Source organism: Heteronotia binoei, chromosome 18 (assembly GCF_032191835.1).
Source record: "Heteronotia binoei isolate CCM8104 ecotype False Entrance Well chromosome 18, APGP_CSIRO_Hbin_v1, whole genome shotgun sequence".
NCBI classification, from domain to species: Eukaryota; Metazoa; Chordata; class Lepidosauria; order Squamata; family Gekkonidae; genus Heteronotia; species Heteronotia binoei.
Genome location: NC_083240.1, coordinates 6,566,387 through 6,584,453, shown reverse-complemented (window position 1 = coordinate 6,584,453; position 18,067 = coordinate 6,566,387). Strand labels below are relative to the sequence as shown.

The following is an 18,067-nucleotide window of genomic DNA, read 5'->3' as shown; positions in this document are numbered from 1 at the left end:
TATTACTACATTGTAATATATAATGCAATAATTATACAACTTTTCATCTTAGGCGGGCAAGGCAGTTGGCCCCTTTCCTGGAGGACGACGACCTGGCAACAGTGATCCATGCAACGGTCACCTCGAGGCTGGATTACTGCAATGCCCTCTACATGGGGCTGCCCCTGTGCCGAACCCGGAAGTTGCAGCTAGTGCAGAATGCCGCTGCCCGGCTGTTGTTAGGGCTCCCTAGATGGGAGCACATTCAGCCGGGGCTTCGGGGACTGCACTGGCTGCCGATAACATACCGCGTTCGGTACAAGGTGCTGGTTATGACCTTTAAAGCCCTTTATGGCCTGGGACCTGCCTACCTTAGGGACCGTCTCTCCCCACATGTTCCCCAGCGAGTGCTGAGATCGGGGTCCCAAAACCTTCTCACAATCCCTGGGCCAAAGGAGGCCCGTCTGAAAGTGACTAGAGACAGGGCCTTCTCGGTGGTAGCTCCTTGTTGGTGGAATCAGCTCCCGGAGGAGGTGAGGGCCCTGCGGAGCCTTGAACAGTTCTGCAGGGCCTGCAAAACAGCCCTCTTCCGGTTGGCATACAAGTAAATTGCTATCGGAATGCCTGAACATCTAATCTCGAACATCAGACTATCTAATATTGGAACACTGAAGAACTGATTTGAAGAATGGCAGCATAGTATATATTGATGTGAGCTCTACGAGCTTATGTGTTTTATGTATTTTTATATGTATTTTAAGTATTTTATTGTATAATTATAATTACTAATGTATTTTTAATATATTTAAATTGATTTTGTTGGTTTTATGTTGTAAGCCGCCCTGAGCCCGCCTCGGTGGGGTAGGGCGGGATATAAATCGAATTAAATAAAATAAATACAACTTACGGCCCGGTTGCTAACAGGCCACGGACTGGTACCAATCCATGCACCAGGGTTTGGGGACCCCTCCTTTAATGGTTCTCATTGGCATTGGTATTGCATTTGGTTTTTTGAAAAAGCAGCCACATATCAGATCTGGGTGGGTAAAGAGAAGAAGGAGGCAGAAAGGCACTGGGGTGAAAGAGGCCTCTGCTGTTACATCGGGCTTCTTTGTTAAAGGATGGTCATTCCAAACTACACAGCTTACAGGGAAAGCAGACATTATCGGGCTGGATGTATCCACGTAAGGCAGCTTGATATTGTCAAGAACCTTTATACAAATGAAACAGTCATCACCAATGTCCACAAAGTGTGCTCTTGAGAGCAGAAGGCTAACAAGACAGGAATCTCTGTCTTTTTTTGACAGCTCCTGCTGTCAGAGCAGGTGAGCGCAAATGCCTACGTACGAAAAAAACGGGAGCGGAAAAGAAACTACGATCATCAACGCCCGAGTCCAAACTGTTGGGAGAATCCCATTCCATATTCTCTGGCCAGCCTCCCTTATCCTGTCCCCCTTGCTGAAGAAGGCTGAGAATTCCTCCCAGGTCGCTACTGCCCGGCTCGTATAACCTTCAAGCTCCTCTGAGCCATGTGATCCTCCAGAAGCTTCCGGATCTCCACAAAGCTCTTTTTCTTGGTTTCTGGGACCATCACGTAGATGTAAACATAGGCGAACAAGCAGATGAAGAAGAAGACAAGAAAGCTGTAGGGCGTGAGACCAACCTGCGGATGAAAGAGGGAGAGAGAAAGAGAAAAGACACTCAAGGGCATTCAATGATCATGTGTTATTATCGGAAATGTCCTCCAGGGAGTGCACGGTAGCAGACAGCGGGTGCTGATTTCTGCCAACATCGTATTTGTTGTTGTTGTTATTATTAATTTATTTATGATATTCAGTTTATGGGCTGCCTTTTTCTGCCAGTAGGGCTCAGGGTAGCTAACAACATGGCAAAAATAAAGGTAAAGGTAATCCCCTGTGCAAGCACCAGTTGTTTCCAACTCTGGGGTGACGTCGCATCACGAATTTTTCACGGCAGATTTTTTACGGGGTGGTTTGCCATTGCCTTCCCCTGTCACTTACACTTTCCTCCCAGCAAGCTGGGGACTCATTTGACTGACCTCGGAAGGATGGAAGGCTGAGTCAACCTTGAGCCTGTGACTTGAACCCAGCTTCCGCCAGGATCAAACTCAGGTCGTGAGCAGAGCTTGGACTGCAATACTGCAGCTTACCACTCTGTGCCATGGGGCTCGGTATTAAAGATAGTCCCCTGTGCAGGTACTGATTCATGGGGTGACGTCAGATCAGGACGTTTTCACTGCAGCCTTTTTACGGGGTGGATTGCCATTGCCTTCCCTCGTCAAGCTGGGTAGTCATTTTACCGACCTCAGGAGGATGGAAGGCTGAGTCGGGATCAAACTCAGGTCGTGAGCAGAGAGCTCGGACTGCAGTACTGCAGCTTTACCACTCTGCGCCACGGGGCTCCTTATGGTAAAAATACAATACCTTAGATTAAAAACAAAACAGTAAAAAACATTCCATGCATTACAGATGGCGGACATAAATTCTTCAGTGCCTCCCAGGGGAGACTTACGGAGAATGGGGGGTGGGGTGGTATGAGAGTGCCAGATAGGGTTGCCAGGTCTGGGTTGGGGAATCCCTGGAGACTTTGGGGGTGGAGCCAGGAGAGGGCGGGGTTTGGGGAGAAGTCTCAGCGCACCCAAAACAATCTGCAGAAAGCCACCGACCTTCATATGAATAAACATCATGTCCAAAAGGAAGTGGGTGACCCAATGCACGATTTCGCCAACCATGAAGGAAGAGGCTCGGGACGACTGCAAGAACATCTCTGCAATCATCACTCTGGGGACGGGACCTGGGTGAAGACCGAGGAGTCCAGGGTTGGCACGGTGTGCACCACAGCCTATCTATCTGCCCTGGGCTTCTCTTTGCCGGCCACACCCCATGAAGAACCGGAGATGACTTACTAGGCCCGATGGAGTGTCCAATCACATAGAGAATGACAAAAGCTGTGCTGAAGTAGGACATCCAAGGAATGGTGCTCTGTTGGGAGAAAAGTGGGTCACGGTTCCATCAAGGATGAGCGAAGGATGATAAAAGGAGGTCCTTCTTCACCCAAAGGGTGATTAACATGTGGAATTCACTGCCACAGGAGGTAGTGGTGGCTACAAGCATAGACAGCTTCAAGAGGGGAATGGATAAGCATATGGAGCAGAGGTCCATCAGTGGCTATTAGTCACAGCTTATTGTTGGAACTCTTTGTCTGGGGCAGTGATGCTCTGTATTCTTGTGCTTGGGGGGGGGGGGGCACAGTGGAAGGGTTTCTAGCCCCGTTGGTGGACCTCTTGATGGCATTTGGTTTTTTGGTCACTGTGTGACAGGAGTGTTGGACTGGATGGGCCATTGGCCTGATTCAACATGGCTCCTCTTATGTTCTTGTGTGACACAGAGTGTTGGACTGGATGGGCCATTGGCCTGATCCAACATGGCTTCTCTTCTGTTCTTATGTGACACAGAGTGTTGGACTGGATGGGCCATTGGCCTGATCCAACATGGCTTCTCTTATGTTCTTATGTGACACAGAGTGTTGGATTGGATGGGCCATTGACCTGATCCAACGTGGCTTCTCTTCTGTTCTTATGTGACATAATCACAGAGTGTTCTTATGTCATAATGTTCTTATGTGTTCTTATGTCATAATCACAGAGTGTCACATAAGTCCAGTCGGGCACCTTTAAGACCAACCAAGTTTTATTAAAGGTATGAGCTTTTGTATGCAGGCACACTTCGTTTATTTAGATTATGCATGGGATGGAGAAAGTAGAGAAAGAAATCCTTTTCTCCCTTTTTCACAATACAAGAACTCATGGGCATTCAATGAAATTGCTGAGCTGTCGGGTTAAAACAGATAAAAGGAAGTATTTCACCCAAAGGGTGATTAACATGTGGAATTCACTGCCGCAGGACATGGTGGCGGCTACAAGCATAGCCAGCTTCAAGAGGGGTTTGGATAAAAATATGGAGCAGAGGTCCATCAGTGGCTATTAGCCACAGCATATTATTGGAACTGTCTGGGGCAGTGATGCCCTGTATTCTTGGTGCTCGGAGCAGGGCAAAGTGGAAGGGCTTCTAGCCCCACTTGTGAACCTCCTTTTTTTTTTTGCCACTGTGTGACACAGAGTGTTGGACTGGATGGGCCATTGGCCTGATCCAACATCTTCTTCAGATACATAGAAATGGAAGTTGCCAGTCTATACATATAGTTACAGGGTGAGCAGCAAATTAACATAATCACAATGAAGGGGGTTTAGCAGATACAAGGACCAAACTGGAATTACAAGCCTAGTTTAAGGCAGCTTCAATTCCTATATTTGTCCTTTGCTTTTGACATTCCCTGCCCATGCCGGCCCAAGAGATGCCAAAACCACATGACATCGAGGCTTTTTTTGAGCAGGAACACGGTTCCAGCTGGCTTGGCACCAGGGGGTGTGGCCTAATATGCAAATGACTTCCTGCTAAGGGTTGTGTGGTGGTAGAAAGAGCTATCAAGTCGTGGCCAACTTATTTCAAGGCGAGAGACGTTCCGAGTTGCCTGCCTCCCTTCAGGCATGAAATGGTGCTGAGGCAGAGGAAATCCTTGCCTCTCGATTAGACCAAAGCCCGCCATTTTGAACGACAGACCTGAAGTTCAAGGGCCATGGCTAACAGAACGCAGCAGACGCTGCAGATCCCAAAGCCGGTGAGAAGCAGCAGCCTTCGCCCTGAAGAATCAACGACAAAAATCTAGAAGAGACAAAGGCAGGGAGGTGAGGGAAAGAGGCTGTCGCAAAGAGCGTGCTGCAACGAGTGCTTACATTGGAGAGCTCCAAGTTCAAATCCTTGCTTGTCCAGGAAGCAAACGGGTTGACTTTGGGCTAATGACAATCCTAATCCGCCCTCATGGGAATCTTGCAAAAATAAAATAGTGTGTGGGAGACAGGGCTCAGGCATGCCCAGGCATGAAGGCAATGCCACATGAAAAAATACTTTACAGGGCTTGTTTTGTAGCAGGAACTCCTTCGCGTATTAGGCCCCACTCCCCTGATGTAGCCAATTGCCCAGGAGCTTACAGGGCTCTTATTACAGGACCTACTGTAAGCTCTTGGAGGATTGGCTACATCAGGTGGGGCCTAATATGCAAAGGAGTTCCTGCTACCAAAAAAAAGCCCTGCTTTAGGAACAGGGATATGGACATTAATAAGGAGTCCTGAAATTCCGCTTGCCGCGTAAACCATGCCTATTGCCTTTGAGTGATCAGTACTGATGTCAGAAGGTCAGACCCTTAAACATGAACGATGACCTTGAAACCTGATGCAGAGACCTGGGGCATGCCAACATTCCCAACCTCCAGGTAGTGGTAGGTATCCTTGTGCTGCTTGGCGCAGCCCTCTCATTGCTTTACTCCAGGCAGCAGGGGGAAATCCAGTGCTGTGCGTGTCATGACATCACTTCTGGTGAAAACCCGGAAGTGAGATCACAGCCACCCTGCAAAGCTCTAGGGACTCCCCAGATCTCTGTGGTCTTTACCACAGAGTTCCAGGGAAATTCCTAGAGCAATGGGGGTGACTGACGTCACTTCTGGGATTTTTGACCTTGAGATGCATGCAAAACTGAATTTGAATTTTTAAGCATTCTGCCTCCAAAAAGCTCCCACTGTGTAGGGGCCAGCCTGGCAGCTTTATGGCATAGCTGTACCGTAGACAAACTGTTGGTCATTCCCTTTCCCCCAGAGAGCTCTAGGAATTATGGTTCTGTTGGAGGGAGGACAGGTGGGCAGTCTCTACCAAAGTGTTCCGAGCAACAAGTTTTAGTTCCCATGATGCTTTGAGGGAAGCCCCAGTAGCCACAGGGGCCTTGGGAGAGATTTAAAATGGGGGAGGAAAGAGAGATAGGAGAAGTCTACCGTTATGATGGTGATGAAGATGACGGTTGCACTTATCATCACAGTGATGTACCTGACGTAGTCCTCTTGTACGCCTGTAGACAGGTAGATTACCTCAGCATACCAGTGTATCTGAAATCAGACCACAGCAAGAGAAATTCTTAGCGATGGGTGGCCACAGGCTGTTGGGGAAGGAAAGTGAAGAACATTTTGACATTTCATCAATAGCTCTTCAACTTGCTCTCTCAAGTGCAGTTTTCAAAGTTCTCTCAGCCCGCCTATCTCACAGGGTGTCTGTTGTGGGGAGAGGAAAGGAAGGAGATTGGAAGCTGCTCTGAGACGCCTTTGGGTAGTGAAGGGCGGAGTATAACTCCCAATCTCTTCTTCTTCTCTTCTTTATGGACCAATGATTTGACTTGGTCGAAGGCTTGGCGTGATTTTGTCCATGGGGGTCACAAAGAGTCGGATTCGACTGTGTGACTGAACAACAAGGCAGCTTATTGTGTTCTCATAACCAGGGGTCCCCAAAGTGGCACCCACAGTTGTTATGTGCCTGGCAACACTTTTCCTGCTGCCTGCCAAGTGAGTTGAGAAAGTGGGGCTTTGACCTGCCAAGGCTTCTGAATGGCCATTGAAAATTTAATACGTGTGCACATTTTTTTTTTTAAACCCTTGCTTTGGCAGCAGCTGCCACCGCCACACAAGGAGCTTTGCTGTGTGACTGAAGGGGAACTGCAGCATCCATTTTGTGGCTAGCTACACCTCCCACAGCAGCCATTTTGTGGCTAGCTACACCTCCCGCAGCAGCCATTTTGTAGCTAGCTACACCTGCAGCAGCCATTTTGTGGCTAGCTACACCTCCCGCAGCAGCCATTTTGTGGCCAGCTACACCTCCCACAGCAGCCACTTCATGGTAGCTACACCTCCCGCAGCAGCCATTTTGTGGCTAGCTACACCTCCCGCAGCAGCCATTTTGTGGCTAGCTACACCTCCCGCAGTAGCCATTTTGTGGCTAGCTCCATCTCCCACAGCAGCCATTTTGTGGCTGGCTTCACCTCCCACAGCAGCCATCTTGTGGTTGCTCCCCTCCACGCCATGCCAGAATTTCAAAAGCACCCACAGGCTCCAAAATGTTGGGAACACCTGACAGAAGAAGAAGAAACAGCCATTTTGTGGCTAGCTCTACCTCCAGCAGTAGCCATTTTGTGGCTAGCTCCACCTCCCGCAGCAGCCATTTTGTGGCTAGCTACACTTCCCACAGCAGCCATTTTGTGGCAAGCTCTACCTCCCACAGTAGCCATTTTGTGGCTAGCTCCATCTCCCACAGCAGCCATTTTGTGGCTGGCTTCACCTCCCACAGCAGCCATCTTGTGGTTGCTCCCCCCCACGCCATGCCAGAATTTCAAAAGCACCCACAGGCTCCAAAACGTTGGGAACACCTGACAGAAGAAGAAGAAACAGCAGCAGCAGCCGTGGATGACCCAAGACGGCCACGGCAAGGATCGCCATATGGAATTGACTGGCCTGATTAAGTATTAAGAACATAAGAGAAGCCATGTTGGATCAAGCCAACGGCCCAATATATATATTGCCCCCTCACTATAATGACCTTGATCTGATACGTTCTGGATCTCAGTTGGGCCCACATTGCTCCAAGCCCAACTGACTAAACTTTTGGGGACCTCCGCTTGACTTACTGCGTTGAGATCAGAGAGGTGTTGGCTAAGCGTCATGACTACAATGGACAGAAGTTGCCACTGCTGGCTTCGGCAAAGTATGAGCTTGCTCAAGGACATCCGTTTCTCCTGGTTCTCAAATTTGTCCTCCATTCTCAGCTCTTCCATCTCATCCTCCACTTCGTCCCACTCTCTCAGCAGCTGCAAGGCTGGGCAGGGGGAGAGAATACGATATGAGAGGGAGTGGGAGGGACTGGGGGAAGTGTCGTGGTAGTAGGATACTACACACATCCTGCTGTCAGCTCACAAACTCTTGGGCTTGGGCTCCATCCCCCTGGACAGAGAACCATTTTATTTAAAATATTTGTAATTCTGCCCTTCTGCTTGAAACAGGACCCAAAGTGGGCCTCAATACATTTTTTTAAAAATGACCCAGAAAAAGAAGATAGAAGATGAAGAAGATATTGGATTTATATCCCGCCCTCCACTCAGAATCTCAAAGTGGCTCACAATCTCCTCCCCCACAACAGACATCCTATGAGGTGGGTGGGGCTGAGAGGGCTCTCACAGCAGCTGACCTTTAAAGGACAACCTCTGCCAGAGCTATGGCTGACCCAAGGCCATCCCAGCAGCTTCAAGTGGAGGAGGGGGGAATCAAACTCGGTTCTCCCAGATAAGCGTCTGCACATTTAACCTTTACACCAGACTGGCTCACAAGGACAACTCCAAGAACTATGGCTGCCCCAAGGCCATTCCAGCAGCTGCAAGTGGAGAAGTGGGGAATCAAACCCGGTTCTCCCAGATAAGAGTCTGCAAACCAAACCACTACACCAAACAAAACAAATCTTAAGGGGAACTAATTTATTTGCTTCATTTATACACTGCCTTTCTCCCTGGTGAGAACCCAACGAGGCTTGTGTCGTTCTCCTCTCTTCCATATTCATAACTATCCTATGAGGCAGGTTAGGCTGGGATGGTGTGACTGGCAGGAGGTGACCCAGCGTGCTTCTATGGCAGAGTGGGGATTCAAGGCTGGATCTCCCAGATCCTAGTCCAGGGGTGGCTAAACTGTGGCTCGGCATCCACAAGTGGCTCTTTCACAAAAATACCACAAAGACAGCCCTCTAGTCATGACAAAGCGATGCAATCATACAAATAGGACAACAACGGAGAGTTATCTGCTGCAGGAGATTCAGGACAGACAAAAGAAAATACTTCATTCAGTGAGTGATTAAAACGTGGCATTTGCTGCCAGAGGATGTAGTGATGGCCACAGGCGTAGACAGCTTTAAAAGGGGATTAGGCAGATTCATGGATGAGAGGTCTGTCAGCGGCTACTAGCCCTATTGATTAAAGAGGCAGTCAACCTCTGAATCCAAGGCCAGGAGGCAACCCCAGGAGAAGACCTCGGCCCTGTTGTTGGCCACTGTTTGAGATGGAATGTTGGACTTGATAGACCACTGGTGTAAACCAGCAGGGCTCTTCTGATGTTCTTATGAAGGCCTCGGTCTCCATGCCCTGTTGTTGGCCATCCAGAGGAACTGGCTGGCCACTGTGTGAGACAGGATGCTGGACTAGATGGACCACTGGTCTAATCCAGCAAGGCTCTTCTGATGTTCTAATGAAGGCCTTGGCCTCTTTGCCCTGCTGTTGGTCACTGTGTGAGACAGGAACTGGTTGGCCACTGTGTGAGACAGGATGCTGGAATAAATGGACCCTCACTGGTCTGATCCAGCAAGGCTCTTGGTTTAATGTTCTCTTCAGCTTGAACTGCTTGCGTGACTCCTTGCTGTACCCACACCTGAAGGCCTCCATGTACCTTTCCTTGCTTCCGCTTCATCTCCTTTCTGTATCAGTAGATACCTGGGACTCTCAGGGAACCAGGGCAGCAGAAAGATCTGAAATAATGCAGGGATACTGGTGAGGAACAGCAGCACCGGCCAACCTGTGGAAGAAAAGACAATACTCAAATGGCAGGAATGCAACGTGATTCGTAACGGACAAAACACCCCTCAGAAATCCCATATACCTTGCCTGGTTCCGAGGACAACATGGAGACTGAGGGCCTGAGCAACCAAGATGCCAAAAGTGAGGAAGAAATGAGACACCACGATTACGGCTCCTCTCAGGTTGTGCGGGGACACCTCTCCGAGGTACAAGGGGACAACACTGCAGGCTATACCTGGTGAATCAGAGGAGAATTCACAACCCACATACAGCTTATGGCACACTCAGAAATATCTCTGGGCATCTTCGGAGGAGTCCAGAGGATGAGGAGATTCACTGTGTGGCCTCCTGCAGGCTATTTCCTGGAGACAAGTGAGACCGGTTAGAGCAGAGGTCTCCAACCACCAGGCTGTGGACCAGTACTGATCCGTGGCCCGATAGCAACCAGGCTGCACTTTCTGGGTGGATGAAACAGGCAGCACGTTTCCTTGCAGGGGAGCCAGCCTCAGAGCGAGGCAGAGCAGTCCCGCCGCCCCTTTCTCCTGCCTGGAACCCAGGCGGACGAAAGAGGCGGCATGATCTCACTCCAAAGCTGCCTCTCCACTGTCCACCCATCTTGGACTATGAGACCAGGCTCCCAGGGCCTTGACTCACCTGCGCATATTCCAATGACCAAGCGTGCAAAGATGATCAGTTCGTAGCAATGCACCACTTTGGAGCAAGAACAGACGACAGCAGCGACTATGGGGAAAAGGTTATTTACCACCAAGATGTATTTCCTGAAATGAAAGCAAAGGAAAAAAAAAAGAGCAGCAGGAGACACAATGCCAGTGAATGCACGACCCTGAAAAACAAGCAGATGCAGGGCCTGCCCTGGATAGCCCAGGCAAGACCGATCTCATCAGATCTCGGAAACTAAGCAGGGCTGACTGTGAAGAAGAAGAAGATATTGGATTTATATCCCGCCCTCCATTCCGAAGAGTCTCAGAGCGGCTCACAATCTCCTTTACCTTTATTTATTTATTTATCTTTTTATTTATCTGGGATTTATATCCCGCCCTTCCCATCGAGTGGCTCAGGGCGGCTTACAACATATATAAAACTAACATAAAAGTATAAAATTACACTTTAAATTAACAATTCACAATATATAATTAAAATAAAACATTTGTTATAACTATACATAATTAAAACAGCCAGCAGTCGTAAAGCTACACTCCATTCAGCTTCAGGTAAAAATTCAGTATACAATATACAGCATTCGGTAGTCGGTATACAGGGCCGTTAGTTGTGGGCCAGCCGGAAGAGGACTGTCTTACAGGCCCTGCGGAATTGGGTGAGATCCCGCAGGGCCCTTACCTCCTCCGGCAGCTGGTTCCACCAAAATGGAGCCATTACAGAGAAGGCCCGGTCTCTTGTGATCTTCAAGCGGGCCTCCTTTGGCCCGGGGACAACCAAAAGATTTTGAGATCCCGATCTCAGTGCTCTCTGGGGAACATGCGGGGAGAGACGGTCCCTCAGGTAGGCAGGTCCTAGACCATATAGGGCTTTAAAGGTCCTAGACCATATAGGGCTCCCCCCCCCCCACAACAGACACCCTGTGAGGTACATGAAGATATGGATTTATATCCCACCCTCCACTCTGAAGAGTCTCAGGGCGGCTCACAATCTCCTTTACCTTCCCCCCCCCCCACAACAGACACCCTGTGAGGTAGATGAAGATATTAGATTTATATCCCGCCCTCCACTCCGAAGAGTCTCAGAGCGGCTCACAATCTCCTTTACCTTTCCCCCCCCCACAACAGACACCCTGTGAGGTAGATTAAGATATTGGATTTATATCCCACCCTCCACTCTGAAGAGTCTCAGAGCGGCTCACAATCTCCTTTACCTTTCCCCCCCCACAACAGACACCCTGTGAGGTAGATGAAGATATTGGATTTATATCCCACCCTCCACTCTGAAGAGTCTCAGAGCAGCTCACAATCTCCTTTACCTTCCTCCCCCACGACAGACACCCTGTGAGGTAGATGAAGATATTGGATTCATATCCCGCCCTCCACTCCGAGGAGTCTCAGAGCGGCTCACAATCTCCTTTACCTTCCCCCCCCCCCACAACAGACACCCTGTGAGGTAGATGAAGGTATTGGATTTATATCCCGCCCTCCACTCCGAAGAGTCTCAGAGCGGCTCACAATCTCTTTTACCTTCCCCCCCCCCCACAACAGACACCCTGTGAGATAGATGAAGATATTGGATTTATATCCCGCCCTCCACTCCAAAGAGTCTCAGAGCGGCTCACAATCTGCTTTACCTTCCTCCCCCACAACAGACATCCTGTGAGGTAGATGAAGATATTGGATTTATATCCAGCCCTCCACTCCGAAGAGTCTCAGAGCGGCTCACAATCTCCTTTATCTTCCTCCCCTACAACAGACACCCTGTGAGGTGGGTGGAGCTGGGAGGGCTCTCATAGCAGCTGCCCTTTCAAGGACAACCTCTGCCAGAGCTATTGCTGACCCAAGGCCATGCTAGCAGGTGCAAGTGGAGGAGTGGGGAATCAAACCTGGTTCTCCCAGATAAGAGTCTGCACACTTAACCACTACACCAAACTGGCTCTCCTAACTGGTTAGTACTTGGATGGGAGACCTCCTTAGAATACCAGGGGGACAGGGGCAGGCTGTGTTCAGCCAACTCTCTGAATATCCTCCAGACCCCCAGTAGGGGTCAGTCATCAGAAGCTGCCATGACTTCCAGGTGCACAAACACTCATCAAACACAACAATGCCCCCCCCCCCCTGTCCCCAAAAAGCAGGCACTGGATAGTGTGGGAGGGAAAATGATGAAGAAGCAAAGGGAAGGACTCTGGTCTCTGCTGCCAGCTAAGGGCCACTGGGAGATCGTCCCTATTCTCCTCAAGGCAGATCAGCCTGACCTCACTGGCTATTTGGTCCAGCTACAAGTTGCAAAGCCCTCTTCTTCAAGCTATCCTTTGAGCAAAAGGGGAAAAGAGGAAGGGCATCCAGAGAGGCCTAGTTTGCAACTTGTGGCCGTTGAAAAATGGCCATTTGGGAAGCTGTTTGCTATGTAAAGTGGTTAGTTCGCATCTGGGGCTAGACAGCCATCTGACAGCAATGCTGATTCTGTGAATTAGGCAGAACAAGAGAAGGAGGGCAGGAAGAAGGGTTGCTCACTGCTTAGTTCTCATGGCCCTTCCTTACACGCGCAGAGAAATGCTGATTGCCACTTTTGCATCAGGCAGCAGTTTTTCTCCAGACCAGTTTGGCCAAGGATGCTGGAGGTTTTTGCCATCTTCTAGGCACGGAGCAGGGGGTCACTGGGGATGTATGTGTGTGTGTGTGGGGGGGGGGGGGGGCGGGAGGTATGTGTGAAGTTCTTGCATTGTGCAGGGGGTTGGATTAGATGACCCTGGAGATCCCTTCCGACTCTATGATTCTATCTTCCTGCAGTCTAGTTTGGGAAAATGTAAAAGACTGGGGAAGGCAATGGCAAATCACCCCGTAAAAAGGTCTGCCTTGAAGACGTTGTGAAAGCAACGTCACCCCAGAGTCGGAAATGACTGGTGCTTGCACGGGGGACCTTTCCTTTCCTAAGCAGGGCCTGGAGGTCTCCTGGGATTACAGCTGATCTCCGGATCAGTTTCCCTGGAAGAAATGGCAGCTTTGGAAGAGTGATATCCTGTTAGGCAGGGGTGTCAAACATAAGGTCTGGGCCCAGAACCGGCCCATCCAGAGTTCTTACCCGGCCCACAAGCAACTGGTATGTATGGAAATATAAGGCAATCCCCCTTTTATGGTATCCCTTAGGGGAAAAAACCCTAGTCTTGTATATGATTAAATACATTTATTGGGGCTTTTGTGGGCTCTCCACTAAGTCAATTGCTTTTACCACTAGGAATCAGTTGCTTTCATTTGTATTTTGAGTAAGAGATAATACTGTTAATTGGGTTTGCCTGTATCTTTTATAAAGTTTCTATCTCCAGTAGCTGGCTTTACATCATATGCCACACATGGCCCAGCCCGACAAAAGTCCATTTATGTCAGACTCGGCTTCTGCTATTGAGGTTCACCTCCATCCCTAAACCCCGCCCTCCCTAGGCTCCACCCCTAAATATCCAGGAATTTCCTAATCTAATACTAGGAACCCAGCTTCAAACCCAGGGAGTCAAGAGATCTACTGGTGCTCATGGTTTCCATAAACCATCCCCAGATAATTGACTGCCACTCAACAGGATATCACATGGTTGGTTTCCTAGACGTTACCATAGAGACGTGAGTTGCCCTTCTCCCAAGAGCATCTAATGAGGCTCCAGGTCACCACGTTGTTTATCTCGGTACCTGCCACAATGATCCGCCAGGGGCCGAGCCATAAGGGTCCCAACCAGGCCTCCGATTGGGAAGAACGTAATCGTGAGACCCCACAGGAACCTGAGGAGGCCTGCGTCCATGTTGATGTTATTCCTCTTGTGATAGGTCTGGTTGTAGAATTCTTGCATCCACTAGGAGAGAAGAACATCGCTTTGGGAAGACAGGACCTTTCCACACGCTCAAGGCGACAACCCCCTGGGTCTTTAGTTTTAGTTTAGTTTATTTGTAATTTGTATCCCACCCTTCCCACCAGGTGGCTCAGGGCGGCTTACAGCATATAAAATCTAACAAGAATATAAAAATTTAAACATTCCACACAGTTAAAATTAAACATTTCACATAATTTACATAGTTAAAACATTAAAAAACATACAGCGATCCTATAAAAACTACACTCAGTATCAAGATTTCAAGTGCCGGTTAGTTGTAAGCCAGCCAGAAGAGGACTGTCTTACAGGCCCTGCGGAATTGAGCGAGATCCCGCAGGGCCCTTACCTCTTCTGGCAGCTGGTTCCACCAGGAAGGGACCATTACAGAGAAGGCCCTATCCCTAGTCGATTTCAAACGGGCTTCCTTTGGCCCGGGGACAACAAGGAGATTTTGAGTTCCCGATCTCAGTACTCTCTGGGGAACATGTGGGGAGAGACGGTCCCTCAGGTCCTAGGCCATATAGGGCTTTAAAGGTAATGACCAGCACCTTGTACCGAACTCGATAAAGTATTGGCAGCCAGTGCAGAACCCGAAGTCCCGGCTGAATGTGCTCCCATCTTGGGAGCCCCAATAACAACCGGGTGGCGGTGTTCTGCACCAACTGCAATTTCTGGGTTCGGCACAGGGGCATCCCCATGTAGAGGGCATTGCAGTAGTCCAACCTCGAGGTGACCGTTGCATGGATTACCGTTGCTAGATCGTCATGCTCCAGGAAGGGAGCCAGCTGCCTTGCCCGCCTAAGATGGAAAAATGCGGACTTGGCAGTGGCTGCTATCTGGACCTCCATCGTTAAGGAAGGCTCCAGTAGTACCCCCAAGCTCTTGAACCCAATACAAACTTGTTGGGCTGCCAATTCTGTTGTGGCTACCTATTGTGTTCTGAGTCCACTTCAAGGTGCTGGTACTGACCTTTAAAGTCCTATTTGGTCGAGGGCCTGCCTATCTACAGGACCGCCTTTCTCCATATGTTCCCCAGAGAGCACTGCGTTCAGGGACACAAAACTTACTATCTATCCCCGACCAAGGGAGACCAGACTGTGTTCTACATGGGCTAGGCCAGGGCTTTCTCAGTGGCAGCACCAGAAATGTGGGACGCCCTCCTGGAGGCCATAAGTCCCCTGCTGGACCTCTCCTAATTCCACAGGGCCTGTATTTGGACAGGCCTTTTAACACTTAAATGGGAGACGACCGACACCCTACATTGCTGAGCAATATCACTCATGAGGAATAACAATCTCTATAGGATCACTGTCAGAAGAAAGAAAGTTATGATCCCGCCTATACTGAAGTTTTGAGCAGCACCATGAAATGTATTTTAATTGCTATTTTATTGTTTTAAATTATAATCACAAATTGTTTTTGAACTGACTGCTGGCTGCCCTGAGTCCGCTTGCGGAGAAGGCAGGATGGAAAACTAAAGTAATAAATGAATAAACCCTGGCCCCTGATCCTCAGGGCCAGCTTACCTGAGCTGGGAAGTTGAGCACAACGAGATTGTAGCCATATTGGAAAGAAGAGCCAAAGGCTGAGACCAGCGTGACCTGCGTGAGCACCTTCGTCAGCTCCTACCGGAAGAAGCGGCAGACGGAGGCCTGAGCACGTGGGGTGAAACCTCCGTAAAAATTTACAAGATGGTCCAAGCCACGGTCAGCCTCTTCCCCAAATTTGCAGCTGCCTTGCTGTTCTTTAGAAGCTGGTGTACCTCACTGGCTGAGACAACAAGCTGCTATCTGGGAGGCTAGCGGTTCGAATCTCGCCTCTGGCTTACAGTATGGCTAGCCTATCTTGTAGGGGCCCCGACCTGGATAACCGGGGCTAGTCCGAACTCATCAGTTTTCAGGCGCTAAGCAGGATTATTGGCTCTGGTTGGTTCTTGTAAAGGAGACTGCCAAGGAAGTCCGATCTCACCAGATCTTGGAAGCTAAGCAGGCGATGGCAAACCACCTCTGTTCATCCCTTGCCTGGAAAAAAACACTAAGGGGTTGCTGTAATTCAACTGTGAATCGACGTTTTCCACCACCACTTTACAAGGCTTTCCCAAGGACTACTGTGATAATATAACAGAATGGCTTAGAATGCTCTAGCGACACCAACACAGTCTTCTCCTTCACCGCATGTTTTGCGGCTCCCTTCCTTTCCACATCCCTGCTCTACAAAACAGTAATCCTCCCGTCTCCTGTTGGATGAAGGAGGGCAAGGCTTCCTGTGCTGTGTTTTAACAGCTGCTGCCAGATGTTCCCATATTGGGAGATGGCCCAGATAATGCAGTTCTACGAGGCCCGCGAGGCAGAGATGTCCCTCCAGCCTTTTGGTTGAGGACAGCGATGGGCTTTATTATCACTGGCACCCTCCTCCTCTCTTTTTCTCTCTTTGTTGCATCCTTCTTTACCTTGCCCATGAGGCAGCAACACAGTCTGGAACTGGCTCAAGATAAATTCACACGCCATTTTGGGGATCGCTTTTCAGAATGTAATGAGTGATTTATTATAATTTTGACAAAGTCTGTGATGTATTTTGTCCTACTGTTGTTCACCGCCCAGTGCCCTGTGTACTCAGAGACTGGGCGATCCATAAATTTAAATTATATAAATAAATAATGTTGGCAACAAGCCTTCACTCCCATCAGCCTTGTCCACTGGGGAGCGGCCATGGCTCAGTGGCAGAGCACCTGCTTGGCATGCAGAAGGCCCCAGGTTCAATCCCCGGCATCTCCTGTTAAAAAGGACCAGGCAGGAGGTGATGGGAAAGACCTCAGCCTGAGACCCGGGAGAACCACGAAGTGGGGCTATAGCTCAGTGGCTGAGCATCTGCTTGGCATGCAGAAGGCCCCAGGTTCAATCCTCGGCATCTCCTGTTAAAAAGGACCAGGCAGGAGGTGATGGGAAAGACCTCAGCCTGAGACCCGGGAGAGCCACGAAGTGGGGCTATAGCTCAGTGGTAGAGCATTTGCTTGGCATGCAGAAGGTCCCAGGTTCAATCCCCGGCATCTCCTGTTAAAAAGGACCAGGCAGGAGGTGATGGGAAAGACCTCAGCCTGAGACCCGGGAGAGCCACGAAGTGGGGCTATAGCTCAGTGGCTGAGCATCTGCTTGGCATGCAGAAGGCCCCAGGTTCAGTCCTCGGCATCTCCAGTTATAAAGGACCAAGCAGCAAGCAATGGGAAAGACCTCAGCCTGTGACCCTGAACAGCGGCTGCCAGTCTGAACGACAATAGCAACTTTGATGGACCAGTGGCCTGATCCAGTACAAGGTAGCTTCGTGTGTTCACGTCAACTTAGATCAGGGGTGGCCAAACTTGCTTAATGTAAGAGCCACAGTGAATAAATGTCAGACGTTGGAGAGCCACAGGGCATGAATGACAGATGTTCGAGGGAGGGAGGGAGGGAGGAAAATGGGGAAAGGTGGAAAGAAAGCAACTTTAAGTGTATTCTCCAAGCCATCAGATGGCTTCGCAAAGTGACTTAAAGAGACAAATGCCTTCTCTGAGCGGGGCGGTGGGGGCTTCGAGAGTCACACAATATGTGTGAAAGAGCATATTCGAGAGCCGCACAATATGTGTGAAAGGTCCCAAGCCACAGTTTGGCTACTCCTGACTTAGATGTTCAACAATTCAGAATCATGGCAGAATATGGCCACACCTTCCAAACTCACCGGTTTCTTGGGTACGCTGTCTGCCATTTGCTCGTTTTCAGGGATGGCTCAACGGTTAGAAACGAGGCCAACCTGTGAGACAGCAAGAATGGGATCTTGCCAGAAGGTAGTCGACTTTGCTTTCCTAAAAACAGGAGGACTGTGTCACTGGATTAGAATAAGGTCCGTTTGTTCCAGACACTGTCAATCAGATGCCCCTGGGAACATTCACAGGCAGAAGGTAAAGACAGCACGAAAACAGAACTTGCCTGCAGCATCTGGTATTTGGAAGCACACTGTCTCTGAACATGGAAGTTCCATTGAGCTAGCATACATAACAGCTGCCAACAGATGAACA

At 49.4% G+C, this 18,067-nt stretch overlaps 1 protein-coding gene across 1 annotated transcript; it reads right to left on the bottom strand.

Annotated features, from left to right (window-relative positions):
• Positions 1 to 1,468: 1,468 nt before the first annotated feature.
• On the bottom strand, positions 1,469 to 17,757 carry LOC132587284 (solute carrier family 2, facilitated glucose transporter member 5-like). The gene is made up of 12 exons (XM_060259565.1): positions 17,731 to 17,757; positions 15,546 to 15,644; positions 13,841 to 14,001; positions 10,137 to 10,261; positions 9,565 to 9,717; positions 9,355 to 9,480; positions 7,557 to 7,744; positions 5,881 to 5,991; positions 4,620 to 4,721; positions 2,906 to 2,981; positions 2,666 to 2,793; positions 1,469 to 1,642 (listed from the first exon to the last, which is right to left on the bottom strand). Exons 1-12 carry the CDS (start codon positions 17,755 to 17,757, stop codon positions 1,469 to 1,471), a joined length of 1,470 nt encoding a protein of 489 aa, XP_060115548.1.
• Positions 17,758 to 18,067: the final 310 nt, after the last annotated feature.

Coding starts and splice junctions, on each gene's coding strand:
- LOC132587284 (XM_060259565.1), bottom strand. CDS start 17,757: ATGGCAGACAGCGTACCCAAGAAACCG. Junction 14,002..15,545: donor TGCTCAACTTCCCAGCTCAG/GTAAGCTGGCCC, acceptor CTTCTCTCCTAG/TGGATGCAAGAATTCTACAA. Junction 7,745..9,354: donor TGAAGCGGAAGCAAGGAAAG/GTACATGGAGGC, acceptor CCCCCTGCCCAG/CCTTGCAGCTGCTGAGAGAG.